Source organism: Drosophila melanogaster, chromosome 2L (assembly GCF_000001215.4).
Source record: "Drosophila melanogaster chromosome 2L".
Lineage (NCBI taxonomy): Eukaryota > Metazoa > Arthropoda > Insecta > Diptera > Drosophilidae > Drosophila > Drosophila melanogaster.
In genome coordinates, this window is record NT_033779.5 from 3,323,794 (window position 1) to 3,334,838 (window position 11,045).

General features: G+C 44.0%; 4 protein-coding genes across 5 annotated transcripts; all 4 read left to right on the plus strand.

The window, feature by feature from the left end:
• The first annotated feature begins 443 nt into the window (after positions 1 to 443).
• CG33281 (uncharacterized protein) lies at positions 444 to 2,844 on the plus strand. The gene is made up of 6 exons (NM_205898.3): positions 444 to 622; positions 856 to 1,088; positions 1,144 to 1,274; positions 1,328 to 1,689; positions 2,089 to 2,570; positions 2,638 to 2,844. Exons 1-6 carry the CDS (start codon positions 574 to 576, stop codon positions 2,782 to 2,784), a joined length of 1,404 nt encoding a protein of 467 aa, NP_995620.1. The 5' UTR covers positions 444 to 573; the 3' UTR covers positions 2,785 to 2,844.
• A 1,265-nt stretch (positions 2,845 to 4,109) lies between these two features.
• On the plus strand, positions 4,110 to 5,999 carry CG33282 (uncharacterized protein). Its single transcript, NM_001103597.2, is given in 6 exon segments — positions 4,110 to 4,212; positions 4,280 to 4,509; positions 4,567 to 4,697; positions 4,752 to 5,089; positions 5,146 to 5,558; positions 5,632 to 5,999. Coding segments are annotated over 6 exon segments (1,383 nt in total). The 5' UTR covers positions 4,110 to 4,142; the 3' UTR covers positions 5,833 to 5,999.
• A 1,135-nt stretch (positions 6,000 to 7,134) lies between these two features.
• Positions 7,135 to 9,083, plus strand: CG3285 (uncharacterized protein). 2 transcript variants are annotated; one of them, NM_134922.4, is made up of 6 exons: positions 7,135 to 7,263; positions 7,325 to 7,554; positions 7,621 to 7,751; positions 7,819 to 8,150; positions 8,210 to 8,622; positions 8,688 to 9,083. In NM_134922.4, exons 1-6 carry the CDS (start codon positions 7,170 to 7,172, stop codon positions 8,886 to 8,888), a joined length of 1,401 nt encoding a protein of 466 aa, NP_608766.1. In that variant the 5' UTR covers positions 7,135 to 7,169; the 3' UTR covers positions 8,889 to 9,083. The 2 variants fall into 2 exon arrangements, with proteins under 2 accessions (NP_608766.1, NP_001285583.1); NM_001298654.1 differs by having other exon boundaries at positions 8,688 to 9,047.
• Positions 9,021 to 10,997, plus strand: CG15408 (uncharacterized protein). The gene is made up of 6 exons (NM_134923.2): positions 9,021 to 9,196; positions 9,262 to 9,491; positions 9,551 to 9,681; positions 9,847 to 10,193; positions 10,249 to 10,661; positions 10,730 to 10,997. The coding sequence occupies exons 1-6, from the start codon at positions 9,118 to 9,120 to the stop codon at positions 10,928 to 10,930; spliced, it is 1,401 nt and encodes a 466-aa protein (NP_608767.1). The 5' UTR covers positions 9,021 to 9,117; the 3' UTR covers positions 10,931 to 10,997.
• The last annotated feature ends 48 nt before the right edge of the window (positions 10,998 to 11,045 follow it).

Genomic DNA, 11,045 nt, shown 5'->3' on the forward strand with positions numbered 1-11,045 from the left:
CAAGCTGGCCCAAAATGTTAAATGCGCGACTTTTGTTTGCGCTGGGTATCTCGACTAGCCAAATATTAGCCACGATTAGGCCGCACGAGTAATTTACAATGGTGGCTCTCTCTTCTCGCCTCTGATTAGTAGACATTTTATTGAGAGGGAGAGAATGTGACAGTCCTCCCATTGAACGCATATCAAATCAGGAAAAAGCAAACAAAAGCTGTAAAAACCATTGTAATCGTCAGAGGGTTAGCAACAACAAATTTGCACTGACACCCCGGGCTGTAATTAACTAGATTTGTGACACTGCATGTGGTGGACTCGCTTTTGCTCTCATTTGGCCGGAGCATAATGAGGCGGCGATAACGGTCTATAATCTACGCCACTCGTAGCCGTTGTTCAGCAGAGCTCGTTTACGATCTAGTGCACTATATAAATATTATCATCCAGCCACTGGTTTCGCTTAGTTAAACGCGAACACCTACGGATATTTGACGGCCGGGTCCGGTTGAAAATCAGCCTAAACGGAGGACTTGTCGTGCTATGAACTACCGATAATAGGATTTAATTTAAATATTCCGCAAAATGAGTTCCACCGGCGGTGACAAATACCAATATCTAGCTGCAATCAGTGGTTAGTAGACGGTTAACCACAACCGCAAATTTTAGTGAAAACCATGTTTAATGCGAATTTATTGTGTGCCAATGAAACGTGGTGCAAATATATGACCTAATGAGTGCAGAAGGTTAATTAAAATGCTGTCTGCAAAAATTAAAGCTTTTAAATTGTTTCAAAATTTAAGAAATCCACTTGAAATAATCTTTTTTTTGAAATACATAATCCCCTTTAACCAATCGCATGCACAGTAAACATCATTTCGATTTCGTATGGCGCTTTTTGCGGATGGCCATCGTCCAGTTTCCTGGAATTGTCATCAGAAAATAGTCCTTTGGATACGGGTCCTTTGACGCCAACGGATCAGGGATGGGTGGCGTCGAATATATGCCTGGGAGGCCTGGTGGGCACCTTTCTGTTTACCTGGCTGGCGGACAGAATCGGCAGGAAATTGTGTCTCATGTGGATGGCGCTGCCCAATTTGGTAATTGGTAATTGAAATATTTCACGGACTTAATTAAATTACTATGTATTTACAGCTAGGCTGGGTGATAATACCGTTCGCGCGCACTCCCATGCATTTAATTATCGCTAGATTTATTGGTGGAGCCGCTGGCGGTGGATGTTTCACAGTGATTCCCATTTATATAGCCGAGTTAGCCTCGGACAAGTAGGTTCCTCACCAGAATTTAAACAGTAGCAAATTGAAATCCATTTTTGCAGTATTCGCGGCATTTTGGGCGTCTTTTTGGTGCTGACCTGCAATTTCGGTCTCGTGCTGGCCTTCGTCCTTGGCTACTACTTCAACTATGCCCAAGTGTCCTGGATTGTGTCCTCGCTGTCCTTTGTGTTCGTCGGCTGTTTCTGGTTCATGCCGGAAACACCGCAGCACCTGGCCAAGATAAACAAGATTGAGGAGGCGGAGCATTCGCTGCGCTACTACCGGAACATCAAGTCTAATCCGGCCAAGGAACTCAGCGAGGAGCTGCAACTGGAGCTTCAGAAGTTAAAGACCACCGAGAAGACCACTGCGGATGGAGTTGATGACGATGACGCGGCCACCGGCGTAACTTGGTCCGACTTCGGTGAGATCATAGTGAATGCTAATGGCATCGAACTTTAACTGGAAACTCGAAAGTTTTAAACAGGACGTAGTTTAACTCGAATTTATGCTGCCCTAAGCCATCACACTGACTAGCCAATTCAAAATTGTTCACTTCAAAAGGGACCTTAAACACCCAGTTTGTTCAACGCTGCGAATTCAAAATTTCATTTGGTTAGTTTGTGAAAACAAACCACATAGATCGATATAATGAGGTTTCAGCTCGATGCATTTGGATATTTGAACCAAAATGTAATGAACTTATTCAAATAAGTTGGCAAATGAGCTATTCATGACTATGTAGATGACTTTGGACTGGGAGTTATTTGACTTCTGTGCACCATATCTCTAATGTATCTAACTTCTTAATTTCCTGAACCAGCTGAGGGCAAGACTCGAAAGGCATTCCTAATCGGACTCGGACTGATAAGCTTCAATCAGCTGTGCGGATGCTTCGCCATGCTGAACTATACGGCCGTAATTTTCGAGCAAGCTGGCTCCAGCCTTCCGCCCACAGTGGCCGCCATCATAGTGGGTGTCATCCAACTAATGGGCACCTATGCATCCACCGTTTTGGTGGAGCGACTGGGCCGTAAGATCCTGCTCCTGGTCTCTGCGGTGGGAATCGGATTGGGCCAGAGTGCGATGGGCACGTATAGCTACTTCCAGATGCTCGGATGCCCAGTGGCATCGTTCAGCTGGGTGCCCATCGCTGGGTTCTCCTTCATGCTGTTCCTGGCTGCAGTCGGACTGCTCTCCCTGCCATTCCTGGTGGTATCGGAAATAATGCCGCAGAAGATAAGGAGCACGGCCATCATGATTCTAATGTCGACACTCTGGTTAATTTCCACCTGCGCCGTAAAGGTAGGATATGCGTAAATATTCGAGTTAAAAAAAAAAAAAATAATCTAATGAATTTCTTCCATAACAGTTGATGCCGGTTTTCACTGAATCCCTAGGAATGCACGGAACCGTCTTCATGTTTGCCAGCTTATCCTTCCTAGCAGCAATTTTCATCGCTATTTTCGTGCCCGAAACCAAGGGCAAGTCAGTTGATGCCATCTTGGCCAGTCTCTAGTACCTATGACTTATATTTAAACCAATTGTTATTGCTGTTAATAAATCCGCTAAGAAGCGCACATCTCCATCGTTCTTTATGTGTACACCCGTGATCATAAACAAAAGCACAGTTGACATGATTGTTATATGGAAATATAACTACTACAATCGGTTGTCTATTCAGCGCTACCTTGATCTTCCGCAGCTGTCGCCACACAAAAGATCGTTTCAGCCAGGCAAAATCTTTGATTAGATAAGTTCGCTGACTATAAGGAACATCTTCTCTGTAGAAGAGCTTTTCCCCCAGGGCTTTTGCCTGAAAACTAAAAGTTATCTCATAAATATTAAATAATTGATATACAAATAACAGACTACATTTTAATGGCCTAAATGCACTACTAATAATCGGTTTGTTTCATACAAAATATGGTATGTATTATAAATGAAATAAAAGCTCGAATAGGTGGTTGCTTAGACTAAGGAATTTTAAGAGCAAAAACATGACTAGAATATGTAGTCTGCTTCTGGGATCAGCTTTTCATGTGGATTCGAATTTCGAGCTTCATTATCTTTTCTTTGACTTGCTAACTTACTAAAATTATGACTTATGAGATGTTTTCCCTGTAAAATTGTTTCATAATGGAAAAATGTAGCTGGCCCGCTTAGGAATAGTCCTTAAGGCAAACGGATTTTGAACAATGATAATTCTGTTTCCATCAAAAAATAGGTATGCACTTCGTGTGTGCGAACTGCGCCTTTGCGAAAAAATAGTAAATAAAACTGAGCAAAGAAATGGAAATTTTGAAATCGATTCCTTCCAGGACGAACTAGTGCGTTCAGCTATTTGCCTTTTTTTGCCTAAGATGCGCAGCAGAAGCTCTTTTATCGGCTTATCCTTTTGTTGCAAGATTCACTTTGTTTCTACCGCTTTCGGCCAAATCTACTAAATTTTTTGTTGAGTCTGGATCAACATCGTAAACGTTGCAGCTTAAGGCTTAAGTCGAGACAGACAGGCCCCCTTTTTTGTGGTCTCATCTCCGGAATGGTAGAGTGGCAAATAATTGTTTGTCTTGTGAAATATCTGCTGTATGCATACGGGAAGATAATTTCAACTAACTTAATCCGTTTGGCGAGTAACAACAGGTGGTCGCGGCTTTCGCCACCTATCTTTACAATGTAATTTGTGACGTTGAGGTGGGTTTGCCAATTCAGAAAACACCACAAAGCTGTATAGACAGCGATCTCTTATATTGCGGATATAAAGTTTATGAAGGGGTCCAATTCGACGGAGCTTTGGTCTCTGCTGGGATTTAAGAAATACACGCTATCGCATTTGTGGCGCAACTCTGGAGTGAGCTTGACATACAAACGGCTAGAATGGCCACGTTTTTAAAGAACTCCCTGCTGCAGCAGAAAACCCGCTATCAGCTCTTGGCCACGGTTATAGGTGAGGCTCCCCCCCCCCCCATTTTTTCCCCACCACAATTGCGGTTCATAATGATTCTTGTTGGCAGTTAACATTATTACATTCGGACATGGAGTGGGTGTGGGTTGGCTCTCGCCGACTCTGACCAAAATCCAAACGGCCGATTCGCCACTGGACTTTGAAGTGAATCTCGCCCAGATTTCCTGGCTGGGCTCGATGCTGGGACTGGACAGCCTGTGCGGTAACCTGACCATAGCCATGCTGATTGAGAGAGCAGGCAGGAAGTTCTGCCTTTACCTCATGGCCGGGCCATATGCGGTGGGTAAATACGCCAAATTGGTCGTTAGTTGATTAATGGAGTATCCAACATTCTAGTGTATCTGGATTTTGATCTACTGCGCGTCCAATGTGTACTACCTGTACGCAGCGAGATTCCTGTGTTGATTTACCGGCGGAGCTGGATACTTGGTGGTTCCGATTTTCATTAGCGAAGTAGCCGATAGCAAGTGAGTTTATACGCCAGGCAACCACCAATCTAATCTAAGCCGTCGAGTTTCCAGCATTCGAGGGGCTCTGACTTCGATGGTGATGCTATCCGTCGATTTGGGAATACTGGCTGGCTACATTCTAAGCACTTATCTGGCCTATCATGTCGTACCCTTCTTGGCCATTATCTTGCCCGTTGCCTACTTTATAGCCAATATAATGTTGCCCGAAACAGCTCCGTATCTGCTAAAGAAGAGCCAGCTGGCTGCTGCAGAGAACTCGTTCAGATACTATAGGAATCAGCGGAGTGCAATTTGCGAGCAAACCTCAAAGGTCAACTTCGAGGAGCTACGCACAGCGGTTTTGTCCCAGCAGACGAGGAATGCCACACCACTCAGTTACAAGGACCTCAGTGAGTGAGATTATAACAGCGAATGGAACCCATTATGTCCCATTACCACATTGCAGCGACCAAGCCCGCTCTGAAAGGATTTGCCGCCTCCATTGTCCTAAGCTTGGGCTACCAGTTCAGTGGGGTTTTCAGCTTCATCAACTATATGTCCGACATATTCAAAGCATCCGGCTCGGTTGTGGACGTTAATACGGCCACCATTATCATAGGATTAGTCCAGATCGTTGGCGTCTACACCTCGACCATACTGGTGGACATCGTGGGCAGGAGGGTTCTGATGTTGATCTCCACTATGGGAGTGGGAATAGGCTGCATTGCCTTCGGTTGCTTCACCTACTTGGCCAAAATCTATGATCTCAGCGATTTTAATTGGCTTCCTTTGGTGCTGATGATTATCATTTGTTATGTGGCCAATATTGGACTGATTGGAATCTTTTTCCTCGTGCTGGTGGAACTGTTTCCAGTAAAGGTACGTTTAAAGATACAATATATAAAATGGGTATCAGATTCAGATACTTTATCTGTGTATTTCATAATCGCAGATTCGCTCCCTAGCCACCTCACTGTCTGTGATTTTTTTGAGTTTACTCGTCTTTGGAACCCTGAAGCTGTTTCCCCTGATGCTGCACTACTGGGGCATATCCTTTACCATGTGGTTCTCTGCTGCCTCTGCACTACTTACGTTCTTCTACTTCTGGCTCTTCCTGCAGGAAACCAAAGGAAAGTCTATGATTGAGGATTAGCAAGTAGCTGAATTTCACTTGAAGGCTTTAACACCTTTAAAACCAACTGCAAAGTCACATGATTGATTTGGTTAATGCAGGTGGTTTATTTTATAATTGATTACCACAACATGTGCAATTTTTGCATTTATTTGTATAATCTAATATAAATTGTAATAAATAAATTTAAAAAGAATATGTTATATTGGATTCGTTTTTTAGTATTTGTAAACTCTGCGCAAAAAATAACGTGTAATATGCACGAATCAAAAAAATACACAATTCTGGTTTAAAATATACATTGGTTTGTATATTAAGTTTGAATTAAGTCATTTTAAGCGTTGTGTAAACGATAAAGGTGCTGCTTGTTTTGTTAATGTCATTATTTATAAACATGATGGTCCACTGTTAATGATATCTGGCACGTTCTCAGGTGGTTTCCTCCTCCGCAGGGATTCATATGATATGTAAGATATATTCAAGTGTTACAATACAACTAAAAATATATTCAACTAACAAAAATTTCTCTTGAAAAGAGAGAAAATGTGTAGGCTTATGACTGTCTTTATTTATGTAGACACTCCGGGATTATCCGACTAGACAGTGTTATTTTCATTCAGACATCAAATTAAGAACTTTTTTTAATCAGTGAATATCAAAACCTTTTGTAACTGCTCGTATGAATCCTGGATAAGATCCTTGGTGAGCAGGGGAAGTAAATTGTATTAGCCATGTTTGGTTATGTTTGATGCTGCCTTTACTTACATGGCAAGATAAGTTAAAAGATAAGTGTCAACTATTTCATCACGGAATTCGACGTAATCTAAGATGATTTGATGCACGACTTACTTCGTTCCGTGTTCCGTGTTAAGTATATGTGATTGTAGACTTTTTACCTTCATGTCTCTGCTGACAGTTGGCCCTGGAGTCCTTATGGGTAACCCAGTCTCCTATAGCTACCACTGGAAGCCACCGACTATTTTTACCTTTCCGGTCTGTTACATTATTGAGTTTCCTGTTTCTGGAGACTCCGCATTACCTCACTCCAAGGAAAAAGCTAAGCAATCCTTTTGGTCCTAAACAAAAAAACAGTTGCAGTGTCTGTAGGAAACTAGGAATTTATTATTCGTTTATTCCAACCTAAAAGAGACTAACATTGTATTCCAGAATATTTTCATTACAAAATGAAATAAATAGAAAAATATCTATGATAGAAAGTCTTTTCGAGTGTATTCACTCAAGGCAGGCGTCATAAAAGTCAATGGCTTATCAGGTTTAGATAAACCGGTCACGAAATATTTAAGGGGAAGTTAAGAGCGTAGATGAATCTCGTTCAGTCTGGAGAAAGCATCTCGACCATGACGTTCAAATTGCGCTTAGCCTCGGTCTTCGCCAATCCGAATTGTCTATTGGGACGCAGGATTCGCCACCAGTTTCTGGTCACCCTGCTGCGTAAGGAACCAAATGCTTCAGAGCTGCATGATTCCAGATTCAAGATCATTACACTCCACAGTGAACATAGCTACCTTCTCCCATGGCCTGGGCGTGGGTTGGATGTCGCCGGTGATGAGGGACCTGCAGACCGATGAGTCGCCCCTTGATTTTCCCGTCCTCGTGAGCCAGGTGTCCTGGATCGGATCGCTCGTGGGCATTGGCAGTGTGATGGGCAATCTGATCGCCGGATTACTCATGGATCGCATTGGTCGCAAGATGGTCCTTTTCTTCATTGCGATTCCCTATACGGTAAGATGAGCCGGCATTTTTGGCGCAACTATTTCACAACTCTCGTATTCGTTGGGTTTCGTCTAGACCTTTTGGTGCCTGATTTACTTCGTCCAAAGTGTGGAGTTCCTGTACATCGGACGACTGATGGCCGGCATAACTGGTGGTGCCTGCTACGTCGTCCTTCCGACCTTCATAAGCGAAATCGCCGACACCAAGTAAGTCTCAAAGTGATGTGTGCTATGATTATACTACGATTAACTAATTGCTCATAAATCTTTGCAGTGTTCGCGGTCGCCTAGGCTCCATTATCTTACTATCGGTGAACACGGGTGTTTTGGCGGGCTATATAGTGTCCACGAGAGTGGATTACTTTACGTCTCCCCCGTTCATCATCGGGCTGCCCGTCTGTTATTTTATCTGCAACTTCCTCATTCCGGAAACCCCACATCACCTAGTTCGCAAGGGAAAATTCGAAGCGGCCAAGAGGTCGTTCATGTTCTACAAAAACATCAGGAAAAATGACATCAAGGCTGAGGACGAGTTCGAAGAGATGAAGTATCTCCTTATTAAGGAGCAGACGGAGAAGGCCAAGTCCTTCGACTACAGAGATTTCAGTGAGTAGATAAGGCATCCCATTTTATATATCAATTTCACTAATTTCCATAATCCTTAGTAACCAGACCTGCATTTAAGGCCTACGCTTCTGCCGCTGTCCTGCTTATTAGCAATCAATTCAGTGCCAGTTTTTGTGTGACCACCTACTTGGCGGACGTCTTTGCCGCATCCCACACAACTCTGAATCTGGGCATGTGCACCATCATCATCGGAGTGCTCCAGATCGTGGGCAACTACGTGACCACTCTGTTGTGCGATAAGTACGGAAGGAGGATACTCATGCTGACCTCCACCTTGGGAGCCTCCGTTTGCCTAACTGCCTTCGGCACCTTCACCTTCTTCGCCGAGGCGGCTGATCTCTCTTCGGTTGACTGGTTACCCCTTGTGATCTTGTCCTGCTTCGTATTCCTCTGCAACATCGGCTTGGTGGGATGCCTATTCGTTGTGCTCGTCGAGCTCTTTCCGGCCAAGGTAAGTTTGGATTACTGTCCCCAAAAATGTACCCTAAATATACCGCTATCGTTTATTTTTTCTAGATTCGATCTGTGAGCGTCTCCACCTTTGTGGTGATCCTAAGCAGTACAGTATTTCTCACACTGAAAATCTTTCCCATCTGTATGGCTGTTTGGGGCACCTCGGTTACCATGTGGAGCTGTAGCGGAATTACGTTTTTCTCGTTTCTCTACTTCTGCTTTTTTCTGGAGGAGACCAACGGAAAATCGCTACTGGCGGCTTAGTTTGTTTACTGGAAAGATAATGGGTTATCACACTTGTAGCACCTGTCCGATTAGCCTAAGTCAGTAGTTATCTTTACGGTCAGAGGATACCAGCCGGATACTTAAGCCGACTCCTCAGCGGAAAACCCTTTTAGTGGTCAGAGATACGTGGCCAGAGGTAGACTGAATAAAGATCGGGGTGGTATTCTTATTCATATGTGAAGTGAACAATCGAATTTACGGGTACATAATGCTGATGCGCTTATTTCAAAGGCCGAACTGCCTGCTTAATCGCAGGAATCGATATCAGCTGCTAACCACGCTGCTGAGTAAGTATTCCATTCTCACCATAAAGGACTCACATTGAATGACATTTATTTCGGACTATATCCAGTTAATGTCATATCCATTTCACACGGCATCGGTATCGGATGGCTATCCCCCACGCTGAGGAAACTTCAGTCCGACTCACCCGCGGGTTTCGAGGTGAAGTCCGAGTTCGAGATCTCCTGGGTGGGCTCCATGCTGGGCATGGGCTCGGTGACTGGCAATATACTGATTGGGTGCCTGCTGGGGCGCCTGGGCAGCAAAAGGTGTCTGCTGTTAATTGCCATACCACATTCGGTAATTTGTCAAAATCGAACAAAGGGTATTGCAAATGCTGATAATGTGTGTGCTTTTAGTGCTTTTGGATCCTGGTCTACTTTGCCCAGAGTGTGGAGTACCTGTACGTGGGAAGACTGTTGGCTGGCATCTGTGGCGGCGGCATGTACATTGTTCATCCCATTTTACTCAGTGAAATCGCAGATGCCAAGTAAGTGGATAATTTATGGCTGTCGCAAGGGGATTTTCACGATAGCTCGCTGGCAAGAGATTAGAATGAACCTGAACGTTACGACAGGAAAAGAGCTGAAATGTTTATCACATGTTAGTTATCACTTACTCATAGCATCATAAATCGGTTTACTTTCCCCCACAGCATCAGAGGAACCTTCTCTGCCATGGTTATGCTATCGGTCAATGTGGGAATCCTGGTGGGCTATATCATCGGCACCCACTTGCCGTACTACTCAATTCCGCTTATGGTGTTGATATTGCCCCTGTGGTACTTAATTTCCGTGTTGCTATTCATTAAGGAATCACCCATGCATCTCATAAGGATTGGCAAATACTCGGCCGCCGAGAGGTCGTTCCGCTACTATAAGAACATCAAGGACTCTGATAACATTCACGATCAGAATAGAGCCATGGAGGAGTTTGAGATCATGAAGATAGCCCTGACCAAGGGTGATGCCCTCCAGGATGCCGTCACTTTCAAGGACTTTTGTAAGTTTATAACTATCATATTATAGCTTTACTATAATGTTTATTATTCTGCAAGACTCTCGACCTGCTCTGAAGGCCTATGGACCTGCTCTGGTGCTTTTAATTGCCAATCAGTTTAGCGGACTTTTCACCATGGTCAACTACATGTCGGACATATTCGCCAACTCTGGCAGCACAATGGACCCCGATACGTGCACCATCATCATTGGAGCCGTCCAAATCCTGGGCACCTATGTGACCACTTTGTTGTGCGACATCTGCGGACGAAAGCTACTCATGCTTGTCTCCACGGGCGGAGTGGCCATTAGCCTGACGGCCTTCGGATTCTTTACCAAATATGCCGAGAGTCACAATATCGGTGAGTACAGCTGGATACCCCTGCTACTCATGTCCATGGACATCTTTCTGGGCAACATCGGGCTGGTGGGATGCTTCTTTGTCAGCCTTGTGGAAATGTTCCCCGTCAAGGTACGTTCCAAAGCCAAAAGGTTTAAAAATTATATACTAACGATTCATTGCAATCGTATTTGTTGTAGATTCGTGCCAAGGCCGCCTCAATGGCAATTGTGGTTTGCAGCATCTTTGTGTTCCTAATGCTGAACATATTCCCGATCTGCATGAAGCAGTGGGGCATTTCGGCCACCATGTGGTCGTGTGCAGGTGTCACAGCACTAAGTTCCCTTTACTTCACGTACTTCATGAAGGAAACCAAGGGCAAGTCCATGTTGGATGACTGAGCAAGTGAATGAATGTGAAAATAATATTTCAATAAAAACATGCAAATGATTGAACAGAAGTCAATCGTAATGGAACGGCAAATCGTTTTTACCATCCATTTGTAGTCATTTAAAT

Excerpts from the sequence above, each read along its gene's own strand:
- CG33281 (NM_205898.3), top strand. The coding sequence starts at position 574 with ATGAGTTCCACCGGCGGTGACAAATACCAATATCTAGCTGCAATCAGT. Across the intron at positions 1,089-1,143 it reads GGATGGCGCTGCCCAATTTG|CTAGGCTGGGTGATAATACC; the intron begins GTAATTGGTAAT and ends ATGTATTTACAG. Across the intron at positions 1,275-1,327 it reads GCCGAGTTAGCCTCGGACAA|TATTCGCGGCATTTTGGGCG; the intron begins GTAGGTTCCTCA and ends CCATTTTTGCAG.
- CG3285 (NM_134922.4), top strand. The coding sequence starts at position 7,170 with ATGACGTTCAAATTGCGCTTAGCCTCGGTCTTCGCCAATCCGAATTGT. Across the intron at positions 7,264-7,324 it reads GTTTCTGGTCACCCTGCTGC|TGAACATAGCTACCTTCTCC; the intron begins GTAAGGAACCAA and ends TACACTCCACAG. Across the intron at positions 8,151-8,209 it reads CTTCGACTACAGAGATTTCA|TAACCAGACCTGCATTTAAG; the intron begins GTGAGTAGATAA and ends CATAATCCTTAG.
- CG15408 (NM_134923.2), top strand. The coding sequence starts at position 9,118 with ATGCTGATGCGCTTATTTCAAAGGCCGAACTGCCTGCTTAATCGCAGG. Across the intron at positions 9,492-9,550 it reads TAATTGCCATACCACATTCG|TGCTTTTGGATCCTGGTCTA; the intron begins GTAATTTGTCAA and ends GTGTGCTTTTAG. Across the intron at positions 10,662-10,729 it reads TGGAAATGTTCCCCGTCAAG|ATTCGTGCCAAGGCCGCCTC; the intron begins GTACGTTCCAAA and ends TATTTGTTGTAG.